The sequence below is a fragment of the Bombus fervidus genome, chromosome 12 (genome assembly GCF_041682495.2).
Source record: "Bombus fervidus isolate BK054 chromosome 12, iyBomFerv1, whole genome shotgun sequence".
NCBI lineage: Eukaryota > Metazoa > Arthropoda > Insecta > Hymenoptera > Apidae > Bombus > Bombus fervidus.
This window is the reverse complement of record NC_091528.1, coordinates 5,924,812-5,952,502: the sequence shown is the minus strand read 5'-3', so window position 1 is coordinate 5,952,502 and position 27,691 is coordinate 5,924,812. Positions and strand designations below refer to the sequence as shown.

Here is a 27,691-nt window from a genome sequence, read left to right as displayed (position 1 = left end):
GATCTTGTACGCGTGTCTAGCACGAACGTACTCATTTCGACCAATTGATCGTGCAATATACGAAACCAGCTTTGGATCGTCAAGTGTTTCATCGAATATTTAAATCGATTAACCAGTCAGCTGTTGCGACGTCTTAGAAAGCTGTGTACCTGAAACGCGTCGCCAAAAGTAAGCGATGACGACTATGCTCGTCGTAACACAAAATATTGTCATTTCTTCGTGACGAGTATATTCGTCAAAAACAGCTAACCTGTTAAAAGGAAACGAAGGTAAAGTAAATAATTTTTCGAACGAAAAAGAGGGTACACGTGCGACAACGTATGAAATAGAACAATCTGCAAAATACATATTTAAACTTAATGGAAATGCGGATGATCGATAGAATCGTTTCACGAAAAACGAAAAAAAGGGGGAAAAGAAAAAAAAAGATGAAGAGCAACGTCAATTTCGCGAAGTGTGAAACATTCAAGGTGAGAGTTCGACAGGTGGGCTGGATAAGTGGTCGCTGCAAATCCAATTTATCGAACATCGAAGACACGTGTACGAAACGGTACGAAACGTGTGAAAAGAAGAACGTTGGACAAAATAAAGAGAGGAAGGATGATAAAAAGAAAGGTGGGAGGGAAATTGAGCGAAGTAGAACGAAAGACCTTGATTTGCTGGCTGTACTTGAAACTTGTTAATAGCTGGTAATTAACGTGGCGAATAATCGTCCACTGTTCGTGATGCGCCATTCGAACGACAAAGGGATCTAATGAAACCAAGTTAAACTCTCTCTCGAGCGTCGATTATCTTTGATCGTTCTAACTTGACATCGAGCTTCAAGCAGCTATTAGAAAAATTGCCTCTATCTTCAATACGTTCGTTAAATATCATAAGTAGACTAGGCATTTTTATGTATTTACGCGAAATTTTAATTGATTTAATCTTCTGAAATTGAGATGGTAGACGATGAGATTGTAAGAAAAGAAAGGAAAAAAATAAAGAATGAACTGATTTTTTTTTTTTTTTTTTTTTAGTAAGAGATAATGTAAATTCTATACGAGATACGATGAAAAGAGTTAAAAATTCGCGAGTAATTTATTTTAGTTTCTAATATTAGAATGACGAAGTTCAGTTTCTTTCATCTTTTTTACAATTACTCAAAATTACGTACATACGAGTTTTTAGAAAAATTACTGTACTTATTTATATAGTACCTATTTCACGTTATCGTTATACTACTTTAATTATAGCCATCGAAGAGTATATTTAAATACACATTAAGGATTGATTATTCTAGTATAATACTAAGGTTATATGCGATAGCAAGATGGCAAAAGATTGACTGCAAGAGCGAATTAATGATTTAAAAAGATCAAAACGTAATACACGAACAAACGGATTTAATTAATCCAATAGGTTTTCTATAGTCCATTCTCTCCCCAAATCAAACCTGAAGATACTAAACGTCGAAAATCCATAGCATTCGTGTGATAAAATTAATAGAAATACGCTTGTTTCTATCGAACATCTTCGCTTATTGGCGTTGGAAATTGTTTGCCATTTTAACTTATCAATGGCGATCGAAATCAACTTGTCAAACAATCAGACAAACGTGTTAAGTCATATTAATCGTGACAAATCCATGGCAAATTTGTTATAGAAACAACAAAGCCTCGAATCAAAAAGTTAATCAAACTAGAATTCGATTCGATGTTCCTCGTTGGTATCTCGATCATCGTGAAGCATCGAATCGTGGCAAAAAAGGAGATTCGATGAATTAGAAGCAAAATCACTCGGACAGAAAGAAAAAAAAAAAAAAAATAGGAAAGAATGAAAACCATCGAGCGCGACAAATTGCAAAAACCAATCGATCGGTCAAATTCACGGTTGCTCGCTGCGTTGCTTTCACTTTTATCGCGCGAAACATCGTTCTTCTCTCTTCGTAAAACTTCGTAAAATACCAACGACGACGACGACAACAACAAGTAAAAAGAAAAACCAGAGAGAATGTTCATTCACGTACCTGTTTGCAGAGCGGCAGTCACGTGGCCAGTCACGTAGATTATTCGATCACGGAAGACGTCGATCGTTCGAAGATCGGAACTTCTACCAGACGAGCTCGTTTTCAAGCGTTTCCTTTTATTCCGATTTTCACGAACGTTCACCGCAGTTCCTTCCTGCAAAAGAAGACGAGAATGATCTTGAATATATGGAAAATCATTTTATGTGTGAGAATACTATTTTTCGCAAAGTTTTTACGATTACTGAAATGTTAGAAAATGTTAGAATACAATGACTACAATGTTTTAACCAGTTGGTTGTTGCGATCTTTTTGACCGGTGTGTAGCTAAAATGTTCCGTAAAAGATAAGCGATGACGAGTATACTCGTCAAACACAGAGTATGCGTGGCTGTTATAACATGGAACTAGATTGTAACGAAATGACTATTTTATCTTTTTTCACGCATGACGAGTATACTCGTCGAAAACAGCTAACTGGTTAAGATATTGTATGCGATAGGATAGTAGACATAATTAAATATATAATGTTAGCTTACATAACATGTATTGACAACCATTTACACGACATGTCAACACATGTTATGTAAGACATTAATTGCATAGTAATAGTATTAGTATTTTCACTACTATACACGACGTTAGTTCATATGACGTTAATACATGCAATAATTAAACAAACAATACGTACGATATATATGATAGTATAACAATAACTATAAATATAATGATATATCAGTTATTCAACGTTATAGAATAATTAACATATCACGGAATAATAGAGTGAAATAAATAAATGGTAGAAGATTTCCTCGGTGGCATTTAGATTATTTTATATAACTTCGTTGGCAGAACAGAATTTACTAACTTAACATCTACATCATAGCCGTTTTATAAAAAGAGGTTTCATAAAATTTTAATTGACCAGCAAGCGTTAGCAAGTGGTATTTTCAAACGCAGGTTTTCCAAGTCAGATTGAAAGCCGTTCGAAGGTTCGAAGCATGGCGAGGAAAACGTTTTTCCGATAACTCGTGCAAGATAATGGTTCAATGGCTAGCATTTAAACAACGCTCGACTAAATAACCCGAGCTAATGCGACCTTTAGAACTTTTCGCTTTTCCACCAGATAGAATAGTCGCGTGCTAGAGCAGAGATGCGACTTTCACGAACTCTTACAATGGTGCGCGCCACCATCTGACGTTAATCGCGTCATTATGCAACTAACTATACGTGGCTACGAGCGAATGACGAAGCTGTTTCACGTTGCATTTCACTACATGGAAACCGGACACCCATCCAATCGCGCGATCTTTAGAAAAATTGATATTAAGTTTCTATATTAAGCTCTTACACCGGTGGAATGTGGCATTGGATTGCTGGGAATGTAATCAAGATTTTTGAAAGAGATAAATCATCTCAAATTACTCGCGTAATTATTTATGACAAATTCGAATTCCATACATCCTTCTTTAATCTTTAAATCAGATATCAACGCATACGATCGTTAGATATAAATATGATTGTAGAAATGAAGAAAGCACAAGCACATTTATTGAATACAAATTATTATTCAACAAAAATTGTCATCTCGTTATAAAAATTACGATCGTCTGTTCCTTGCTAAAAGTCTCGATTGGAGATTTAAATAAATAATTCAGCAGAATGGCGATGAGAATATTGAATTTTATAGGACTTTGTAATTGACAAGAATTTATGAATTGTAAATTATTAGATTTCAGGGAAACCACTTTCTCTCTTTTAATAAGTTCCATTTATACTACTATATAAATCACTTTTGTAATTAAACAACAACTTAGAAATTCTGCCAGCAATTTCTTGTGTTCAACAAAATCCACAAAACGATATTACTGTCGTACCAAGCCAACACTTGGATCCAACTAGCCCAAACTTCACCCAACCATCGAATTTAAAAAAATACTATTTTTGAAAAAAGTATCGCCTAACAAAGTTGAAAAATTTTCCAATTCGACTAGCCCCCACAACTTCACGTCCGACATTTCACTTAAAAGAAATATCATCGTTTCGAGCAAGTGCCTTACGATAAAATTTTCAGATTAGCTCAAACTTTGCATCCAACGTTCCAATTAAAAGAAATACCATCGTCTAAATAAAATATCGCGTAATAAAAAAAAAATATCGAGGGACGCACGGGGCGGGAAGTTGCGAAAGTATAGGGTGTAAAGAAGCATTCGGAGCACGGAGTTAAAAAAGTAGCGTAAATCAGCTCGTTTACAACGCGACCGGTCAGAAAGTTCTCGCCAGAGAGAGATTCGACGATTTACGAGGTTCGATTTACCGACGAGATACTTTTCCGAAACTCGAGACCTGTTCGTCGTGTTCCTCGTGGTCTAGGAGGTTTCCCAGGACCTTCGTTAACGTGCGCATCGTTGCGCATCGTTTTCGAAGACTCTAGCGGGACGCAAGCACGTTAGTTGTCTGTTGTCTCTATTTTTGAAACGTCCGAGCGCATCTCGGCAACGTCTTGTCTTATCATCACGCAAATGCTGTGAAAATTACCGTCATTACGCAACCAAGCGCTCCGTTACTTTACGACAGTGTTAGCACGAGAACTATCGAATCAACGAATAAGACTACTCTATAATTTCTTGCGAGAATTATGCAGCAAGATATTTTCCTTGCCAAAAGGTTGAATTTGTCAAATACATTCGAATTACATAACAACGTGCGACTGCCACGTGAAAATATATTTAAATGTTAGGCTGTAACACATGAAACGTATGAAAGTCTTAAGGATTCATAAATTTGCCGAATCTCGGTATTAAAATGCTTGTGAAATATATTTCAAACATTGTAAAATATATACGTGTCTATGATATACGAAGATCAAAGGAGAAATACGTGACGAGTATATTTCTGATTTTAATGGTAATTTATGATTACAGAGGAGAATTTTAATGACATAACCGAGAGCGAAGAGAAACTGTTAGGTTGAAAGGGTGTGATCATCGTTAAGACAAGCAATATTTATACAATTTCATAGGAATATGAAACAATGCACGTTTAACTGGAAAATTAAATTACAAAGATGATATTGGTGCAACGTGACAAATTTTCATGCCGCTTCCCGGTGAAAATAGGAAGTTTCGCTGATCATAGTATCCGTATTTGTCTAAGTGTTACTTTTGTGTCCGTAAACATAAAGATATTTATAGAGAAAGAGATTTAGGAATTTGATACGGCAAGAACGTGCAACGTTATGTTACGTATGTTACGCGAAACATTTTGAAATTTCATTAGCACTGTAATAAGACACGGACTATCGTGATCATATTGGTAAAGTTCGGAACAGAACGCACGCAACAATTATTAGCTTGTTTGGAAAGTTCGTAGCATTTTCAGGAATATGATTATTATTTTATTACAAACTTCTTCTGAAACAACCAAGTACCTCCAGCTAAACGTTAACGAGGAAAACTCTAAATTAGTTCTAGATTAAACAAGGCGCCGTTAAAAGCCTCGTATATCAAGAAAGATCACACAAAAAAAATGTTAGAACTCTACCTGTCTCGTTTATCATATACAGCATACATACATATATCTATCACATCATACGCCAGTCTTCGCAAGACCTTCTTAAATGACAAAAAACAAATTACAGCCCTGCAAAGTCCACTTGAAATTATTCGTCGCTGAGAAAGACAGAAAGCAAAGGAAACAGAGTAGCAACATGGACTGTTTAATAAAATGGCCATTTCATAAATCTACATTGTCTGTAAATTTTTCTCACATTTCACAGCAAATTCTTCATATTTTTCCCAATCACAGTATACAGTATGTATCTAATATCCGATGCATCTACGTTTTACATAAAGACATTGTACATGATACTTGAGTTTTTCTTTAAATTTCATTACGAATTTTCTACATTAGTATCTAATGAAAATCTTTTGCTTTCTGAAACAACTCCGTAGCTCTGATTACTTTATTACAACTACAATAAGTATCTGTTACTCGATAAATCTATAAAAATACATAATCCTAGGATCTTTCTTAAATCTTGCTATAAATTGTTCAAATTAGTATCTAACGAACATGTAGCATTTTCTTTCTCAAACCTGCGAGTCCAATTACTGTGTTAGAACTAGATGCGCGCTATAATTGCCGGCAACTCTTGCACCGAGAATCCGCGAGCAGCTTCTGGTCGATCTAATGTCCCTTTCATGGAAATACCTGTCCATGGCGCTGTTCTAGACATCTGATTGCAACGAACGGAAATATTCGTAAATGACGTACATGATAAACGAGATAAAAGCGACCGGTATCAAGGTTGTTTCAAATTACGTTTGAAATTTGTTTTTCTTACAAATCGCTGCTTCTTGAACGCTCGTTACGAACATCGTTAGTGGACATTTCGCAGATTTATGTAATCCATCGTGTTATCGGACTAATAAGAGTCCGTGAAACTGTTACGTCACGAATAACTTCTAAAGCTAACGCGCAGAAAACGATCGTGAATTAACACGAAACGATAAACAGGTAGAAGCAAACATCGATCTCGATCGAAACTAGAGGAAAAGTCATGAAACTACTGGCGCAAATGGACACGCGACCGCTTATTATTTTCACTCAGACTATCGCTCAGATAAGCGTTATCACGAATATTACTTCCCGAACGATCGTAACAATGAACCAACGCAAAAAATGAAAACACTCCAGATCGGTATTTATATTGTTCCACTTAACGATCATCGTTCGTCGTAACAGAGCGCAATAACGCCAAGTGTTTACTTTTTGTTTGTTTTATTTGAACGTTCTGTGTTGACGTAAACCGCATAGACACTGAGAATGTTTATATGTTTGTGGACATTTTAATACATGAATACGTATAAATTTTCAAAGATATGTAAAATATTCGCGGAGCTATACACACGTCGACTTTGAATATTTTATCTTTACAAATTACAGTAGCCACCGAAGGTTTCAACTCTTTCAGAAAATAAAATTGTATTTCGCGACAACAGCGAATGAAAATATAATCTATGACATATAACCTGGAGCACATGACAGACGTCGTGGTGAAAGACGCGTAATATATACAGACATCAATTTTGAACTTTATATGCGCTTCTATATTACTTTATCAATCTTCATTACCATTAATTACCACTAAACGACGAGTATTAAATAATAACAAAATACCAATCTCTCCTCGGACTGCTTCTTAACTCGCGCTCGTAAAACCTCCAATTAGCAATAAATGCGCGCAATTTAATCACGCCAATACAACAACGCGAGAAACAAGACTGACGCTTAATCATATTAGCACGATAGATAGGAAAATCGAAAGAAATGAAGATAACGAAAAAGAAGACAAGTACGAACCGTGATTCGATGTAAATTCGGCTCGATTCGTAAACTTGGACGAAAGGTTGGATCCGGTTTTTCCAGGGATCACTGGAGCACGCGACTCGGTGGACGCGTCGATGCACCTGTTCACGATATTTCGGCGCGGTAACGAATCGATGCGAGAACTTGGATTCGCGCGAACTATAATCGGTGAAAGTAACGCGGCGCGAGGAAGCACGTGGCAGCAGTGTTTTCGGGAGACCCGTAGCAAGATAATGTTGACGCGACGAGAGCTCGCTGCTCACTGACGCCGCGACGCCGAGCAAGGCGCCCTTACTCCCCCCTCCCCGCCAACCCACAACTTCAATCCCCCACCCCAGCAGCCAGTCCGCGTAGAATAACTCATCGCCAACGATGGCTTCGAATTGTTCGAATAAATCGGAATCTATTGGGAATATTTTTCACCCTTCTTCCTTTTTCTGTTTTACTTCTCGGTTTTATTAGTTGCAGGAGTGGGAGGAAGACGTAGTGTATTTTTCGTTGTTAAACGCCGCGATTTATGGTAGAGAGAAATGGATGAAAGGCAGGCCTGGCCATTGATAATTTAGATTTAGAATTGGATTTATCGGACATGGTCGATACTTTATAACGAAAGTTATCAAATTATTGCGTCGATTGTTAGACTGCGTATTTTTATTCGTCCATAAGGGAGGAGGGAAAATTTGAAGGTTCGAAAATACATAGAATGCACAGAAAATGCATGCTAACGTTCATGGCAATAAAGTATTCAAAGTATTCATTCAGCTTTTTAGTTCTATTCCATTTTCTTTCGTTCTATTTAGAAGGTTGTGAATTTGCATAAATATTCGTAGTCTGGTTATTATTGGACATTGGAGAAATGTTTAAATGCGGCTTACTGTTTCTATCTCTATCTGGAATGACAATTTATTGATTAGGGTTTGAAATTTTATATATAAATTCCATACGATTCCCGTTTCAGAAAATTTCTAATCTTGATCAACAAATTATCATTCAAGATAGAAATGTATATATATAGAATATATACTCTATAAGTTATATCGTTATCCCCTTTGATATGCATATTTTTCATGTTACACATGAATACAAAAGCTCGTGGCTAATAAACGAGCGATGCAAAAATTAACAAAAGTGTACGTCACAAACGGTATAAATTCATTAAATTGCCAAAGAATATTTAATTCTCCAATTTCAAGGATGGTTCACCTGAAATCCATGTTTTCGATCAAAGAAAATAATTACAACCCTCGCTGAACGTGCACGAGCGTGAAATGAATTTTTCTATATGTACGAGTAGTTCAGTGAGACAGTTATCGTTAATATATTTCTTTCTAATACCACTAGTACACATATATAATATACACTGATACTGCTGCTAATATGTAAGGAAGATAAGTACAGAAAAGAATATTACAAGATCCGTATTGATCATTTGATCGAAAGGATTGATTCTCCTAACATAACGTTCGTCAATACGCATCTTCCTACACAGATGGCGATTTCCTCGATATGAGTATTTCTCCTGGAAAACTCTTAGGCGTTTGGCTGTGCGATGTAGCGAACACCTCGACAAGCGTCTCGGAATATTTTCAGAATAATTTCTTGAAAGCCTACAACGAAACCATACAAACAATTAAAACTCTGCAAGAAATCAAGGATTTTCTTCACCCTTTCAGATTCTTCTTGCAATCTTCGCTGGCATATTCGTGCAAACAATATCAGCTGCATCCCCTAACTCGGCAATCCTGCTCAACTCCCGAGTGAACCGAGACAATCTCCGTCGGTATATCCAGTCGCGAGTCGTTAATCAATTTAAGCTCGCAATCTCGATCGACGAGGAGGCACGGAGCTGATGATTCGGTCGCGTAATTAATACCGAAGCGGTTGTTCTAGTCGACCAACAGCACCAACGATGAAATGGAAGGAATAACTGGAGCCCGGATGACGATTCTGGCCGATCGAAACGCGACTCGAACGGCGAGAGCTGGTAGTAAATGCAAACGGCTTGACCCGAACGACGAAGATCGAATCGAGACAAGACACGTAGCCTGCTCGTCGTGTCTGCCTCTCTCTCGGATAAACCTTCTTAAACGGAATGTCTACTCGAGCAGGAGCCGGTGCAAGAGTGCAAGAGCCGTACAAAGGAACGTGCAAGATCGAGCTCCCTGCACGGTTGCAAATTCAATTACCAGCTGGCCATTAAGTGCCATGCGATCGAGACGTCTTGCGCTCTTCGCGTTTCTTCTCTTCTTTCTCCATTCTTCGTGTGTTATTCCTTTGTTCTTCTGCTCGACGATTCATGATCGTTACGTGCGAGTTACACCGGGTTCGTGTCTTTTTCGACGGTTGAAATCGGACAAAGGGCAGCCTTTCGAGGGGAAAGAACGCTTTTCGAAAGGGGATTCCTACCAAAGTGATCCGACTATGTTTCGTACTGTTGATATTCGCTCGAGTAATCAGTTCCTTGTCATTTTATCACGGTACACGTTTCCAAAAATATCGTAAAAATTACTCGTACGAATTAAAAAAAAAAAAACTCATGCAAAAGCTACGACACATGTATTTATATAGAGAAATAGGGGGATGAAGAACTACTTGATCGTGATATAGATTTAAACGAAGCTAATAACTGGGCCGTAAATTTCTATGCATTTTTAAAACGATAATTAATAATTATGATAATTGGAAGAAAGATTGAAACGTACGAAAATCTATAAAATAGGTGATGAAACAAGTTTCCAGTTAGATTCTTTAATTACGTTCGTGAAAGTGTGAAATATAAACATCCGCAAACTACTAATAGCGCTTAATGCGCGCTTCTAAAAAACCGCGAATGAATTTATTATTCGATCTGACGCATGATTATTTTTTATTACAGACGTCAACATTTTCCAACTGAATGACTGAATTACGTTCCTCGAGAGAAGAATTTCATTACATCGGCTGTACCAACTCCATAAATTATGAGTCAGCATTTAGACACCGTTTCAAGCAGTATAATAGAGATAGAAGGAAGAAAGGAGTAGAAGATGCACGAACGACAGATTCTTATGCTGATCTGCCAGGCAAACAGCCCTAAGCGGCCAAATTTTTGACCGGTTCGACGAAATTTTAATGTTTGCTCAAACTAGTCTGCATACCAAGCAGCGATCAAGATTCCCTACAGACGTTCGAACGCGCACTGCGCATAAACTTTGCGAATTTTACCGCGATCTAATCTTACCAACATTATTCCGCTCCAATAAAAGTATTTCACGTTGCTTGAGATTCCAATTAACGGTAATCTCTTTGGGATATTCCACTTTGAAACATTTGTAACTTACACCGGCTCCCGAAAGTATCTCGACAATTATTGCGTGTGCCATAGAAAACATTTCGGAATTTCATTAGCGCTGTAACGAGACACGACTGTGATAATTACATCGGTCAGCTTCGAAACTAATTTGGAGATGCTATACAGAAGTTACGAAATATTTATCGTAGACACATATTTAATAAAAAAATTAGTATACTACGTAGCAGAAATTAGTATGTATAATAAGCAGCATCGACAGCCATTTTAACTATATAATAGGTGTTAAAAATGGTCCCGCTGAACTTACCGAGTACCGAGGCTTATCAACCCTTTGAATCCGGAGAATTTCGACGAAAGCAAAAATTTCCAAATAAATATTTATTAATTTGATATCATTCAGAAGCCGCCAATTAACGCGCAACCACAGTATCGGGAGCAAGGCCGCGTTCCTCCCTACATTTCATAGATAAATGATTAAAATAAATAATTACCCAACAAAACCGCGAATAAACAGTCGCTGCATTCGATAAAATTATATCGAACGTATATATATGCGTCACTAAGATTCAAAGGGTTAATATTTCTTAATTTCTATATATTTTTTTCAGATTTGTTGCAAACTGTACCGAAATAACCGTGATAATCGAGTCTCGTATCAGCGCTAATGAAATTTCAAAATGTTGCGTACAACACACATGATACATTCGTTACAGACGTTCGCAAGTGTTGGAGTAGTTTCGTGGGTGTGTGCGTGTACCGGAGCGCTGTATGAAATTTTCCCAACAAAAATCCCAATACGAATTCTTGTTGTCTTTTGAGAACAAAATATAAAAATCATGGAAAGAAAGGAAGAAGATAATGAGAACGGCAATTAAAAGAGAAAGGTACCAATGGATAAAAATTTTCCCAGGTAGGTTTCGTCACGTGAATAAACACCGTGTTTACGCTCGTTAAAATATTTTCTGGAACGATCCGTTATAAAAATTGACACACTGATAACGCTGGGGAAAAAGTGAATAAAAGTTTAATCTCACTAAAGCGGGAAATGTAATAGGAAGGAGAACAAGAAAAGGACAAGAAGGAAAGTATCGTTCGATAGATCATGGAGATAAAAGTTGTAAGTAGCGGGGGGCATGCGTCCTTTCATTGGTATTCGCAAACAATCGTTCGATTATGATTATTTGCCATTATGACACGGGTAGGAATTACCACGGAATCCTACCGTGCGTGTAAATTTCCGTGAATCGATGATAAGCATTTAGATCGAGGAACATTTCAAGAGAAATCGCTTAATTCTTCATACCTGACATCTTAAAACCGAGTCGACACGTAAATGTATGTCTGCTTTTATAATATTTGTATAATATCGATCCATATATGTATAGGGTGTGAAAGTTAAAACCGACATTTTTGTACGTAAGCTTTTTTCATTGTCCTGGCGCTCACGAACATCCCGTGCAAGTTGTATCTACACGTTTTTCCATATGCCACATTGCACGAAAGTAAAAGATGAGGAAATTTGAAAAAAGAAATTTTCATAGTCGTTCGGTGTAAAACAGACGTGACAAGCTTTACGAGAGTATTTACATATGGAAATGGATTTTGTAAATTATTATTTCGTACACATATAGCATACACATTTAACAGGGAAATTATTTGATAGTATACGACAGAAGATATAATGAAAATTCGACCAACGATAAATACAGTTGCTAGACAAAATATTTACGCATCGCTGTACTTGTTACAGCATTAACGTATTAATTAATTACGTTCAAGGATACTAAATTTCGTATCGTTTCGTAGTATTTTCGTACGATTGCGCAAGACATTACGAAAACGAAATATAGAAGCTGATAAAAACCGCTTTATCAAAACACGGGGATACGTGTAAATATTCTTTGCAGCCACTGTATGTTGACCTGACACGAAAATTACTAAAAGAGCAAATTCATAAAGAATCGATAAAAACGCTCGTGTTAATGAATCAGACTATGCAACATCATCGTTCTTATATCTGCATAGCAATTCATATTTACGCTCTAAATCGAACATAACGACCTAAATGTCCAAATTCTTCACCCATCGACCACCAAACAAATAAATAGATAAATAAAAATATTCCCGCCTTCAATTTTTAAATTTACTCCCACTATACAGAGATCCTCCAGAGACAACCAGGAAGAATTCCCAATGAAAGGATGGAGACCATTGTCCGTTTGCTGGAGAAAAAGGAAAACGAAGAGGAAGGAATCCTTCGAGCAAACGGAATAAAATCGTGATTCCGATCTGACTGTTCGATAGCGGTATCGCGTTTCGAGCTGTAATCTCTCGTGGATGAGACAGGTGGATACACATCGCGACTGTCTTTTTACGACGAAACGTCGTCGTCTGCCCATCCTTTTTCTTCTTTCTCTTTTTTTTTTTTTTTCTTTTTTTTGATGACGCTACCTCTTGAAGTTTCGCGCTAGACGCGCAGGGATACGAGCAATTTAAATTTAATGCCGCCTTTTATACCCCCCCCCTTTCCCTATGCCACGCGCAACCCTTCACACGCCCTCTCTTTCTTATTCCTCTCTCAACCCCATATTCGTTGATCGTCTCTCTCTTTCACGCTCTCTCATCCTCTACGTCCAACGTCGATGCGTTCTCTCCTGACGATCTTTATCCGGAGATTGCGACTTCCAAGGGAGCAACCACGACCGCTCTTTAGGTTTTTAAAAGAAGAGACTTTGCCGGTAGCCGTCGTCGATCCACCTAGATATCGCTGTGTCAACTCTGTCCGACAAACACTCGCCTTGACCCGAAATTTTCATTTTTATTCCAACCTGCCTTCCCAACGCACGTGCACCGGCATCGTGGGCAAACGATATGGTATCCTACGTGAGATTTCAACACGGAAATCGTCTCTGAGAGACCTCGGGCGGATGCTATGAAGCGTGACGATGCTCTCCGAGATTACGGTGTTTCGGTGATTTTAGGGTTTATTGGATTATTCGTTGGGGTTTCGGGGCGGATGTTGCTTCTAAGAGTCGAGAAGATCGGAAAGAACGTTCAGAAAATTCGAGGTTGTGAATATTCAATGAACGATAAATCTAGTGGCTACGGAAAGCTATGTATTGATTAATTAACTTGGAGAATGTTAAATTTCGTATCATTTCGACTGCAAAAAGTTGATGATAATTTCTTAGCTGGTTAACGTAATAGAACATAAAAGCTTCTAACCTAGCAATAATCATTGCTATTATCGACTGCAGAAACTATAATTTTTGTTTGACTTACGTTTATGTTGCTCGTAGTCTAGTTTCGTTCGACGATATTTCAGATAAGCTGTCGTCGACGACGATAATTCAAAGTTAGTTAAACAGTCCAAGGTGTTCAACGTTTCAAGGAACGCGTGTCGACGAAATTGACCGAGACTAGAAGAAATGTTGCAGAACGTTTGTCACAGAGAAAAAATTCGGCCCGACGTGGCAAGTTCCGGAGGAAGAAAAATTCGTCGGGAAACGAGATTGTTTATTCAAACGTGTCCCCGTGCCGGAGAAGCCGGAACGAGGAACGAAACGCTCCTTTCTTGAAATTCGCGTTACCGTGCGCGCGATTAATAAATAACTGGCGAGAGAAGGTAGCGCGTATCGTTGCCCATAGAAAAGAAAAACGATCGCGCGAGAAATGGCCGCGGGAACTGCCTCTATTCTCCCTGATTGCGAATAACTCTGTGAAACTGCCCGCCGACACGTGAAACGCGTCCAAGAAGTCGCGTTTTATAAAAATAACATGCACGTGCCAACAAACAATAACGCGCTAATCAACTTAAGATAAAAGTTGACGTAAGAATAAAAAAGAAGAAAGAGGAGGATAAACGATTAAACGATGAATTAACAGTTTATCATTGCTTACAAAAGGAATAAGTGGCCCTTATACGTGGAAAATATTATCGAATTATACGCTGGCCGTTTCAAAGAATCGCAAGAGATTGCGCGCGTTTCATTGAAATTCAAAATCATTTCGTTAATAATTGAATTTCACCTTTCCCAACGAAAAATTGTTGTGAAATATTTGAAAAACAAAAAAAGGTATGATAAAACATCGGAGTGAACAGTAGGAGAAACAAAAAGCGAAAAGAAGCAAAGGGAATAACGAAAATCATAGAACAAACTAAAAGCATGAAAATTACGTATCGTGATTACGAGTACACGCGTAATTTCAGTAATCAACGCAAGCACCGTTTTCGTGCAAAAAATGTTACTAGAATCGTGGACGATGTAATAACGTGCAATTTACCTTCCTACGATGCCAAACACTATTGTTACACGTACAGTGTTTAACCACTCAACGAGCCGTTTATTCCGATAAAATTTTTCTTCGTTGTACCATTAGCCTGCAGGAGAAGGTTGACGCTGCTTGAAAAGATACTATCTGTTTTCAATTTGATAAACCAACAGCTACTTGGTCAGTCACGAAAGAGAAAATTTTCATGCATAAGCATGTATAAGTATGTATGAGACATTTTGAAATTTTATTTTTATCGTAACGAGCTACGGCTATCACGATTAATAATAATAAAGTTTAAAGCCAATTTGAAAATATATACATCTAAAACTCGCAGGAGGTCCATTGCAAACGTACGCTTGGTAAAAAGTCAGTGTATATGTGGAATATACGTATGTATATGTAGAATATGAGCCTCTCAGTTGATCTGAAGTTTCCATTTAAAAATTTTCTTTTATTTTTACAATTTTTCAAATGCATTATTCGTTGTATAGGTACATAATTAATATTCGATTTGAAAATTCATTTATAACGAGAAGATAACACGGATAATAGCAAAGTACAGGGAGAGCTTGAACGATTGTTTGCCACTTTTTCTGCTTCAATTTACAGAATTACGTAGTGGCTGTGTCTTCTGAATGGCTTCTAAACGACTCGATTATCGCTAAAGATAGTCCGATTAAATATTAAAGCTCGCTAATACAATGAATAATTAACTATGCAAATATCTGGATGATCCGTGTGAAATTTATAATCACGTTAAATATCATATAACTTTCGTACACGGTTTCAGATTGATTCGAAATTGTACAAAAACGAAACATCTGCAAATGTTTCATACAAAACGCGTAATATGTTTGTATGAAGTTTCTGCGAGTATTTGTGTACATTTGTGAGCACGGGAACAAAGATTAGATAGTTATAATCGGAGGAAAAATGGCAACGATACGAGACAGAAAAGAAAAGCTTGCGACAGTCGAGGAAAATAACAATTTTTCAGATTCTCCCCCTGCCCCCTCCCCCTTCCTTGCTGTATGTATATATCGCGAGATTGTTCCGAAGCAGAACGAAATTCCGCGATGAATTATTCACGAGGAATATCCCGGCCACGAAAACACCGGTCAAGTATATTTTTTTCTCTTTCCTTTGCCAGAAACGTGAAATTAAAAAACCGGACCACGAGCTAGAACGCGTCAAGAAGTTCGAAATTTTCGAGAATTCAGGCTTGTACCGCGTCTGGCCGTAACTGTAGCAACACTCGAGAGGAATATTGGAATCTGAAACAGCTTGCACCAGACATCACCGCCTTATGCATGCATATTCCATTTGCTCTCGTACCTCTTAGCGTAAGTTTGCGCGCAATACTCGCTGCCATGATATCTTAATAATGAGTCAACAGATTTCTTCTAAATCGTGAGTTTGGAACAGGTCTCGCGTTGTATCACGTTACGCTATAAAATTGATGTCTTTCTATCGTCTGTAGTAAAGTTACTTCAATATCTGTGATAGTATCCATTTTTCTATCGTCTGAACAAGCTGAAGCTTTTATATCGTCGTTGCTATTCTTTTTTTTTTTTTTTTTCAATATAATAAAACACATTTGTTTTATTCTAGTATGGATAGTAAGTACATTTATGTAAGTTGAAATTATCTTTGATTTTTCTGTTTTGGAGTAAATAGAACAACGCAAGTCATCTGGCAGCCATTAAAAATGACACATGGTAAGAAATATATAACAATTTAATAGAAAATTCGTTGCATCAGGGTTACCCTGTATTTTCTTCAAGTATAATCAACATGCATGACAAATTGCAACAGTCTTTATCGATCTAACAACTGTCTAGCCTAAAAATAAAAATAAGCTAAAAGCTTTTCGAAATAGATATCTGTAAATAAGATCTCTTAACACTAGAACTACCACGTCAGTCAAATCGATTGGTTTTACAATTTTATTTTAAAATTCTTACTTCATATTACATCTTTTTCCGCAATGATGTAATAACCTTCGCAACGATAACTAAAAGAATAGTATAATGAATTTTATTTTGTTTTTTATGTATTCAAGCTCAAAATAACTTTGTATCAAGGCTACTTATATCAATACAAGTCAAAATCACTGATACTTGCCAAAATGTAAAAAGATCCTCCAATCTGTTTATCGAACCCCAATTAACCAGTTTCCTCGTTTTCTACAACTTGCCACACGTTTTTCAAATGTTTACCGCGTATCATGCAATATGATGATATCAGTTATTAGGAAAATATCGCTGGATCGCTAGATGCTAACACTAGAAATATCACACAAGTCAAGATGATTGGTTCTACAATTTTATAAATGTTTCAACTCTCGTTTAGGTCGATCATGGTCGCGGATGGATCAATAATACCAAAAATGTATTACATAACATGGAATTCCTTCTGTAAGAAAATAATAAATCGAAAAATATAAAAATATTCTATTGTGTATTTTTTTAAAGACTAGTCATTTTGATTGGTTGCGGTAGCTCTAGTGTTAAAATTCAGTCTTTCATTTTCGTTTTCTCTGTCCTTCCAGTCATTCAATCTTCGGCGAACTGTCTATTATAGAATCTTAAAAAACATCCAATAACTATTAATTTCTATCTCAATCAAATAATATAAAAATCATAAAAAGCGATTCACAGATGGAGATAACTATTTCAGAAAGCCAAGTATCCTAGAACCTTGGAATATCAAACAGGAAGAAACGATCTTCTCGTCTTTTCAAATTGACATCCCAAATGAATATTTACAAATGTAAATAATACAGTGTATTTGCAAATTAACCGAATTTTTACGCTACCAGGGAGCAACAACGTGGAAAGTTTGGCTGCGGGGCCCGTATTTAAAGAATCATGGTCCAGCGTTTCGAATTCGTGCACACTCATTTTACGTCGATAAGAAACACGACCGACCATCCGTTTCCATGTTTGTGTCGTGGTCCGTGAAGATAATGCTCGGATACGTCAATAAGTTAGAAAGTGTTCGGTAACGAGTGCTCGTTAAAAATCACGGGAAGCGACGAAGAGGAAGCGCCGCGATGAAACGTGAAGCGTGTCGCGCGTTTCATAGAAATTTCTGTATATCTGTTGTAACTGCGTTTCCGATCGCTTTTCTATTCGATACATAGGAATCGTTATATCAACCGGACGCTTAGTTGATACGCTACTCAAATACAAAATCACCGGCTTCGTACTCTTTTTTTCTCTCTAAAAGCCGCGGTGCTTTCTAAATGACTTCCGATCGATCGCTGTTAATATCGAAAATAGCGACCGCGAATCGCGACGAAAGTGGAAAACGAATGATCGAAAGTCGAAAATAAACGTATCAGCTGTCCATCATCATCCACTAAATTCCAACATTTTATCGGAGAATCTATGCCTACCTTTTTCCATGCTGCCTGTTTCTCTGTGAAACTGAACGTTTTAACGATACAATGAAACGAAGGATTCGGAATTCGTTTAGAAAATAATTCTAACCCCCCCCCCCCCCCGATTGGAAACTGAAAAGAACCAGAAACCTTGTTCGTACCACCTTTGTGTATCTACGTTTAATTAAAAATATTTACACCTTGCTTCGTAACAGCCTGTAGAATATAACTTTGCTGGAGACATAAAACGAGCAACTTCAAGTATTTCCATGTATCTTAAAAAATGGAAGAATGCCAGGTAGGACATTGTAAGTAACAAGGGAGGATCGCGGAAGGTCCGGCTCCCGCTTGGATGAAGCTCCGTAGACTTGAAGAACAGCCAAAAATAGATACATACGTACTTTTCTCAGCGAAACCTCTACCTAGATCTCCTTCGCCCAAATCCTCGCCCAATGTTAAGGTTGTTGTGAAGATTTCAAAGGAGGTTCGGGTGAAAATTTGCACGAAGATGAACATCTACTATTTTTCCCTGTTCTACGAGTCTACGAAATATTGGAAATGACAACGTGAGTTCACGCTCGTCATCCATATGTAGATGCGCTAGTTACAATAAATAGTAACTAGAAGATAGTTCTAGATACAATCGATAGATTTAATCGATAGGTTTAAGATGTTCTTTTGTTTTTATCCCTAGACCATGTAAGAAAGTGCAATAAAGGTTTTTCGGTTCAGAACGGTGTGATAGATTTATCCAAAGAATAAAATAATAACTATTCTGATCCTATCTCTGAATACAGAAATAACAACACGAAATTTGATCCAAATCTGGGCCAAAGTTGGCGACTTTTTCTTGCAAGCAGGACAGAATTTTATTTCCTTATCCTCGAGATTTCTCACGTTTCTGATATCACATAGAAAATGTACATACTTTAACTTTTAACTGCGTTACTAATAATTCCATTATAAACTAAATCCTATGAACGAAGAAACGTTATGAAATAGACGGAAGACAACATCAGAGAATGTAAATCGTGAATCTTCACGAATACGTAATAGTCGTACGGGGCATAACACCGAATGGCCGATAACTCTGCGATTCAGCGGCGAAGAAAATGTCGTTCGTTGACATATAAACGCGATTGCACAAGAATTCGCTTCAGCAACGCGAACTTCTGGTGTCAGGCTTAGGGAAAAATGAAGCCTAACGGTATGCACGGCGTCACGCCGAGAATCAATGTAAATTTAATGTTGATATCTTTGGCGAAGTTACACGAGGCGAGGAAAGTCTGGATAAAATCCAAACCTGGCATATAAGGATCGTTGCACCCATAGTAGAATGTGAAAATTTCCATGTTGCGCAATACCGAGCAATATTACGGTTTAATAAAACCATGAATGGAATCTTTCAATATATTTAAATTATCTGATGGAGATTTTGTTAAAAGATAAGAAGATAATTTTTTCTTTTTAGAAGATTTCTTTCGTTTGGATAAGGATAAATTTTGCGGTTCGTGGAAATATTAATGGGGTATCTTTTTTTTATATATTTAACGAAAAGAAGATGAATACTCTTATCTATTTTTTGTGTAGAAAAGAAATAGGTATAAAAAAAAAAGGATTATTATCTATTCATGAGGCAGCTGCAACGTGTTTGGCTGTTATCAAAGATTTAGGCAACACTTGTCGGAAATACAAAAATGGAACCGATAAAATCGATGATCAACCGCGTCAGCGGCGCAGCGATTTATATATCGTTGCCCGAGCGATAATAAAACGTATGTTTGTGTTAACAGCTCTTACTAACTTCCAGGGAATAAAATAAACGTTAAATAAAGTTTCGAAATATACAACGAAAACAAAATCGTGTACTCGATGTGCCGCAGCTTTTATTCTTTAAAATATCAGTTTTCTGATATATAAATACTATTTTGTTAAAATTAAACAGATTCGTACAAAAATAAAAGAAAAAGAAAAACATATAATACATACATTGTTCTATATATTCTTTCCGTGAAAATTGTATCAGGAAATTACGTTATCGAGCAAAAACAATTGCCGTGCTTTCAACTTCGAGAACGACTTCAACAGATGGCGTCCTCGTCGTAAGAACAGCCACGACACGTGAAGTCTAGCAGCATGAACAATCAATGACTGAAAGTAAATGACTTTTTGACAATAGGAGCGGAAAACTGATTTCGGAGTGACTGTATTATCGCGATATTCGATACTGTTACTATTTACGTAATATTTTACAACGTAATCAAGGCAGGGTCAAAGATTTATTATGCATCGAAAAAATTGTCTTTACCGTTGTTGATTATTATGAACTTCCTTAATTGTGAAATGAACAAAGATGTACACTTCGAACGCGGCGTTAATTAAAACATTATACAAGAACAAGCAATGTCAAATGGCCTTAAATCTAACATGACGATTATTGGTATAATTATTCCTGACATCAATTGTCTGTATCGTTAATGACAAAATAACCGTACGAAATTTTCATTGTAGAGCGAAATTAATGTAGATTGCTAAAGAAGTGTGTATATATTTAATGTGATTCTTACGAAAGAATTAGAGAAAAGTTTTGAAAGAACCAGATAGGATGGGATCGGAACAGAGCTCTCAAGGTGGTACGCACAATGCTAGCGCTAACAGGACAAGAAATATACCATTGAGACGTGGAAAAAGTGTACCAAATCGTGAAAGAGTACCAGAAGACACACCACCGAGATGTACCAGTCCTGGTGCAAGCATTTGTTCGGATTCTGATCTACCATATATATCTTACACTGTGAATAGACCTATTGGAGATTCACCAAAGATGACAAATAAACAGTCACAGCTATATAGAGGCAAAAGTTTTGGTGGGCAAGATATATCTAGACGTAAAAATAGTTTAAGTTCCAGTAGCTATAGGTAACATATTATCTCAAAAATTTATTTTTCAGTAATATATTTTATTTGAATAATAAATTTGTAATTTCTAATTACAGAAAAACTACCTCTGATAAAATCCATAACATAGTAGTAGTGAAACCAGCTATGCAAGATCCAACAGCTGACAAAGATCCTGATCTGGTTAAATTACAAAGTATTCCCATGTTCCTACCTATCATGCGTGGCACTCTCAATTTGCCCCCAGGTGTCAGAGATCCAGAGGTGCTGGAAAGACTCAATCCCATTGGTTTGTTTAACCTGTGTGCTAGGTATCAACATCATCTTAATACTAATGCTCAAATGATCGCAGCTGAACAATCTACTCTATGTATCAACATCGAACCAGAAGTGACAAAGATACTTAATTTAGCAACAGAAAGGCAAAAGAAGTTTGCCAAGTTTGCTGAACAACTGAACAAAGTACACGAGCTTAGTAAACAACTAACCAAATGTCATTCTCTTCTGAATCAAACTCTGGAGAGCCTTGAAACTTTGAACAATCTTTTACCAGTAGAGGATAGATTAGAACCATTTGTATGGACTACTGGATAAAATCAATGTTAAAGAGTATATTGAATGGTAGTTTAAGAAAATTTATAAGTACACTGCACTGGTGCTAAAAGATGATCTGAAATTTGTTCTGTTTCTTTTGTTAATAACAATGAGTCTTTATTACTAGTCCCTATGGAAAAATTTCTAGTACCTATAAATGTGTTGCACAGAAATCTTGACTATGAGAATATATATATATATATATATACATATATACATCTATTTTCATGTTAACCCTAATAATTGTATAATTGTATAAAAAGAATGTGATGTTTAAGTTCAAAAATACATATATTATGAAAGAATTGTACATTTTATTAAAATAAAAATAAACAAATTCGCGATTACAACAAAATGATTCATAGCATCCTACTCATACATCGATATAAACAACTTATACATAGAAACACAATATTTCATAATTTTTAATCATTTACATACCCTAGTTGTTAACACCAGCCGACCGTTGTGCTTTTAACATTCTGTATGCTGCTATGATATCAGTTTGTTGTTTTTCTAACTGTCTCCTTTCTCCAACTGGTAAATTCTTGCGTTTTCCTGACCTATCTATGGCTATTGTTTTCTTAGTTCCCATTTTTGTCTTCTCATTCTTTTTAAGTATTGAATGAAGAAGCAGTTTCTTTTTTCCTGGCTGTAACAAAAAATAAGCGAATATTATTAGCATTACATAACTAAAAAGAACGTTGCATTTAAAAACTTACCTTAAAGGTACTTATATTGTCAGCATGTTTTGGCCTGACTTTTAATTGAGGTGGTTCATGAACAACTTCTCCAAATTTAACTTGATCTTTAAAACTATCAAATTCATCTACTTTTTCTTCCATTTGTTTTTGTTTCTTGGATTTTAATTTCTCTCTCCTCTTCTCTGACTTACTCATTTTAGGTTTATCAGTATCTTTCACCTTTTTTTTAATATTTTTATGCTTTGCCCTCAACATCTCAATTTTATCTATCTCAGTTTTTTCACATTTCGAAAGCCCCTCTATCTCTCCTGTATCTGGATTTCGATTGACTTGAACACTGAATTTCTTCTCAAAGGCAGTTTCATTAAGAAAGGCGTAAGTATCCCTGTTAACTCTGTGCAAAAATCTACTCTCACTTTCGCCAGGCCTCTGTTGAAATACAGGAACAACTTTATCTGGTTTAGCCTTTGGATGTAAAGGCCTAGAGGACGACCTACCGCCAACAGATATGAGGGCATTTTTCTTCTTTTTCTTTTTCTTGACTTTGGTTATCTTCCCTGACTTCACTGCCTCTTTCAATTTCACTACTCTTTCTAAAGTTTTTGGTATAGCTTGCTCGTCCGCATTTTTTGGTGGTGCATTTATCTTTGTTTCTAACCTATAATAGGCAGTTCACTAACCTATGTAAATAATTCGAGAATAAAGCATATTTAACACACAACTCACTCTGCCAGTCGTTTTGCCTGTTGCTTAAGAGGATCTTTTACGCCTCTGTGCTTTTTTCCTGGGATTTTCCGACCCATCTTTCTCCGATAAACAACGAGACACAACTTTCACGTGGTCGTTGCAGTAGCGTCGTGTCGTCTGCTTGAACGCGCGACTTTATGTTTGATTTAGAATGTTGATCACAAAAATATGTATTTGATTTTCAATTATAGAATGTAATTCAAAACAAAAAAATTTGTAGATAAAGGTAAAATAACATTGTTGCAGTTATACTAAATGTGATCAATTTAAGTTTTGATTATTTTAATACTAACGAATCAACGAGAATATTTTAATAATTTTAATATGTTAATCTAGTGAAAAATTAAACAACGAATTATTAAATTGAAAAAAAATTATTGGAGGATTACAGGAGGAAAGTTATTACATAATTATGATAGAAATAGCAAATATATTTCACGACGTGATGTACTAAATAATAACGGATGTTGTATGTAAGTATATACGAGTCGAAACACGATTCGAGCGTAATTATTATTCAGACGTTGCATCGTTGTATCGAATGAATATTACTACGATGATTCTCGAAAAGTTAATGCGAATAAGCTACTTTGAATATTAAGTCTATAAAATTATAGTTTAAAATAAAATGTATGATCTACCCCTATCATCTGGCTCGTCACAATTTAAATTTATATAATATTTTGTAACACAAACGAGGTATAGAATTCTTTATTTAGCCGATGCGTTTCGTGACTAAGTCGGTAATGTTAAAAGTCACATTAAAATTGTAAGAGGGCTCTTACACGTGCGACACGAAAAATTCATTAAGTTCTAGTCTATATTATCTGTTGCCTATGGTTGCAGTGGCCATTGAGGTTAGAAGATAATGTCCAACGTTTTATTAAACATTTCGATCAACCATTTACAAGTTTATTTAATAATTTATCGCATTAAAACATTTTATTGTACATCGTTATGCTAACCACACAACTAACATCGATCCTATCATTAAATACTTATTACGTATTCCTTCTTTTTACAACTAGTTATATCTACAAGGTAGAATCTTAACAGGAATGAACCTAGCTCGATCTTTTCGATCAATTACCAGAAACCAAAAATGTAATTGTCAACAAATATATTCCATATCCAAAAAATATATCAATGGAACACCATCAGTGTTATCATCTGAAGAAAAAGAAAAGAACGAAGATAATAGTGTCTCGTCGATAGACGACTTGACAGAACCCACAAATTGTTGTATGTCCGGATGCGTAAATTGCGTGTGGATTCAATACGCAGAAAAATTAAGCGCGGTACTTGAAAAAAGCGAAGTGGACGTGCAAAAATTAATCATCGACAAAGTACAAGATCCTAACATGAAAGCGTTTCTCTCCATGGAACTTAAATTTAAAAATATCACTAAAGATTAAGAATACTGTATAAAATACTGTATATATGTATGTACATATAAAATGATGAAATTTTAGACAATAAATCCTTATGTTAATTTAATCGGCTATTCATTAATCTCGTCTTGCAATTTTGAATCTCTTCCAATTACTATATAATCGAAATAGGCTACAACGAAGATAAACGTACATATATATATGTAAGTGTTACACACCTATGTATTATTCCCGGAAATTTTCGTTGTTTCAAAGTTACTTATGTGTTTCTTCTATCTATAGATTAACAATTTGTCACAATTGCAAACCACTTCGTTAATGTTTCGTAATAACTCGCGCTTTTTTCGCAAGAAGCTTTATTCCGACTATGAAACCGTGAATTCGAACTGCTTCAAATTCTACAAGCTACCGCAGCGTCATCTACGAATGTTTATTGCATTTCCCCAGATGGCGGCACGTGTATGAAAGCGGCTTGATGAATATTTATCTTTATAATTGCAACAAAAATAACGAACATCTCGAGTCGTGGATCTTCGCTCGAGGACTCGTGCCTTCTATTGCTATTTATCCAACTCGTTCCGTTTATGAGATTCCAGGACGTGTAACCAGTTTCCCCATTAAAAAATAAAAGAGACTCATACAACCTTAGACAACCTTATACAAGACTTATACAACCGTTCGAAATCGTAGATTAAAATGCAAGATATAATAACGCTTACGAATTTAACAGGTAGGAGAAAAGAAATAATAGGAGCGGCGATACAACGTCGATAATAAATTCTGTTTGAACTGTCTGTTCAAAAGGGAACAGAACACGGTTACACGGACGAATAACTTTGTATTTTCGTCTGAATTAAATTCCAATCGGCACCTAAGACGCTTCGACTGGGTACGCGGTATTGGCAATGTGGCAAGACTTTCACGTTCTTTAACGGGATTAATTAAAATAAGTGCAGATTTATCGGCAACACAGTTTGCTACCGCTTGTACCGATAATTTAGTATTACGGGTATTTTTGCGCGCCGCTTACATTACGTGCACGCTTATTTACATTGCATACATATGTATGTATAAAGCCACTTGTGCCGCTTACGCCAGTCAGGAGAATGTAGTGTGACACGTACTGACGTGTTGGCGAACAAGAAGGCGTATATAGCGCTTCTTTTTCTATTTTTGCCGCCAATCGCATGGAAATTAGCGAAGAACTTTGACAAACGCAGCATTCGATTTCTCCTATAATTAACTATTTATATTATCGCAGTCTGAAAATTTCCAATCTATTTCCAGAGATTTCTCTTTATCGTAGAAATGAACGAAACTGAGGAAACTGTTCATAGAGCGGAAACGATATGGGTCATTGCTAGCGTGAGCGAGTAATTATGTAAACGAGCGGGGAAAATAGCTGGTGGCGAGAAACTAAATACAATCGAGCCTGTGAATGATTTCTTTGCGAAATATGCGTTATATTTCCATGATATTATTTAAAAATTTCCCGCCGATACGCTTTCCTTCTAGAGCTGTTTACCAAGAAAACGTAGCGGGTCAACAAAGCCCGTAGCTCTGAGAGCGCACGTGTTAACTAGAGGCGTATAGGAGCGCGCAAAGTTGCTTGTTGTAACAAGCAAAACGGTTTCACAGCCACCGATTTTCCCCGGTCATCAAACAAAGGCCAATCTCAGAGTTACGCGTATAGAAGCCATTTTCCAGAATTCCCACTACCGACCCTCACCGTCACTTCCCATTTCCTATTCATCCGTATTAAAAATGCCATGCATAAAGCTATAAAAATATCCTCTTACAACAATCCAATTGTTCTTGCCAGCAATACCCACGCACCGACTACCAGGATCGGCTCTTATACGTAGAAACCTACAATCTGAAGCTGTCGTGAACCTCGAAACTCGTATACATCGTGGACCTAAATTCCTGATAAAAGTCGAAGATATTCTGCTAGAATTAAGTCTTTTACGTGGATCTTCGTCGCAATTTTTTTTAGTTCATTTGTATCGTCGTTTATGATACTTCGTTGTGTATATTTTTAACGTTTGCGGCGTAAGAGAAGTTCAGAGTCGATTCTATGAAACGAAATAAAACGAAGAATAACAAAATTACGCTGGAGACTTCATATATTAGGTGATTACATTTGAAAAGTATATTAAGTATACTTTGTTAAGTATACCTATGTATTCTTTGTTGATTGTAGACCGATAAGAGGTGGACGATTGGTCGAAGGTTACTCTAAATATAAAAATGTAGAGTGCAATTTTTTCACTTGTGACCTCGTTTTAAAGAAAACAGCGGTATATACCGTTTGAAAATTTGATTTTCTCGGAAACGAAGCCTCCTACGAAAAAATTGTACTACACGTTTCCGACTTATTTTTGGATATAGAACAACCTTCTTGTCAATTATACTCCGTCTATTTGGGAATCAGGTAGATTCGTATATACTCGACAAATTTTTAACTTCGAGGGTGAAATTTTCTCGATTTTCGTCGTATTTTGACTGGCAGAGTGTATCTATTGCACGACAAAATAGAATTCAATCTCACATCGTTGTACGTAACGACGAATACACCGACGAAACTTGGAAAAACTTGGAACCTACACGCAATACGAATAATATAAAAATTGCAATAAAAATTCAGGTCGAAAACGTTGGCTAGAGCGGCTTCATATAATCTTATCTGTAGCTCTGCCCACATGTCAAGTTCTTCTACTAGCAGTACATTCGCACACGGCTCTATTTCCATGCGGCACGCGTATCAGTGTGACGTATTTTCTCACATACACACGCATAAACACATCTAAATATATACATTCACCGTTTGATAGGCGCGCTCGCGCCTACCTTTCCACACGTCCACGTGACACATTGAACAATGCTCGTAAAGTAGCGTACACATTCGACCACACCGTCTTAAAACACATTCTACTTGGCTAGTGTGGGTGTGCAAACGCGCGCGCCCGCGCGCGCGCGTGTGCGTGGATTATTTTCGCTTATACCGCGGCGCACGCAATCTCAGAAGTGG

At 36.7% G+C, this 27,691-nt stretch overlaps 3 protein-coding genes across 4 annotated transcripts; 2 read left to right on the top strand and 1 right to left on the bottom strand.

Annotated features, from left to right (window-relative positions):
* Positions 1-2,008: 2,008 nt before the first annotated feature.
* LOC139993138 (coiled-coil domain-containing protein 137) lies at positions 2,009-27,563 on the bottom strand. 2 transcript variants are annotated; one of them, XM_072014603.1, is made up of 5 exons: positions 24,879-27,563; positions 23,249-23,402; positions 22,541-23,180; positions 22,260-22,470; positions 2,009-2,162 (listed from the first exon to the last, which is right to left on the bottom strand). In XM_072014603.1, exons 2-4 carry the CDS (start codon positions 23,323-23,325, stop codon positions 22,261-22,263), a joined length of 927 nt encoding a protein of 308 aa, XP_071870704.1. In that variant the 5' UTR covers positions 23,326-23,402; positions 24,879-27,563; the 3' UTR covers positions 2,009-2,162; position 22,260. The 2 variants fall into 2 exon arrangements, with proteins under 2 accessions (XP_071870704.1, XP_071870705.1); XM_072014604.2 differs by lacking the exons at positions 2,009-2,162; positions 24,879-27,563 and having other exon boundaries at positions 22,091-22,470; positions 23,249-24,021.
* On the top strand, positions 20,285-21,901 carry Borcs5 (BLOC-1 related complex subunit 5). Its single transcript, XM_072014606.1, has 2 exons — positions 20,285-21,245; positions 21,323-21,901. The coding sequence occupies exons 1-2, from the start codon at positions 20,932-20,934 to the stop codon at positions 21,816-21,818; spliced, it is 810 nt and encodes a 269-aa protein (XP_071870707.1). The 5' UTR covers positions 20,285-20,931; the 3' UTR covers positions 21,819-21,901.
* On the top strand, positions 24,030-24,766 carry LOC141445865 (uncharacterized). The gene is made up of 2 exons (XM_074111998.1): positions 24,030-24,126; positions 24,298-24,766. Exons 1-2 carry the CDS (start codon positions 24,106-24,108, stop codon positions 24,682-24,684), a joined length of 408 nt encoding a protein of 135 aa, XP_073968099.1. The 5' UTR covers positions 24,030-24,105; the 3' UTR covers positions 24,685-24,766.
* Positions 27,564-27,691: the final 128 nt, after the last annotated feature.

Bases quoted from the DNA above. Each gene is read 5' to 3' on its own strand.
- Borcs5 (XM_072014606.1), top strand. From the start codon at position 20,932: ATGGGATCGGAACAGAGCTCTCAAGGTGGTACGCACAATGCTAGCGCT. The intron at 21,246-21,322 runs GTAACATATTAT...TTCTAATTACAG, and splicing joins TTAAGTTCCAGTAGCTATAG to AAAAACTACCTCTGATAAAA.
- LOC141445865 (XM_074111998.1), top strand. From the start codon at position 24,106: ATGGTTGCAGTGGCCATTGAG. The intron at 24,127-24,297 runs GTTAGAAGATAA...TTTTACAACTAG, and splicing joins TGGTTGCAGTGGCCATTGAG to TTATATCTACAAGGTAGAAT.
- LOC139993138 (XM_072014603.1), bottom strand. From the start codon at position 23,325: ATGGGTCGGAAAATCCCAGGAAAAAAGCACAGAGGCGTAAAAGATCCT. The intron at 23,181-23,248 runs GTGAGTTGTGTG...TGCCTATTATAG, and splicing joins CAGGCAAAACGACTGGCAGA to GTTAGAAACAAAGATAAATG. The intron at 22,471-22,540 runs GTAAGTTTTTAA...TTTTTGTTACAG, and splicing joins ACAATATAAGTACCTTTAAG to CCAGGAAAAAAGAAACTGCT.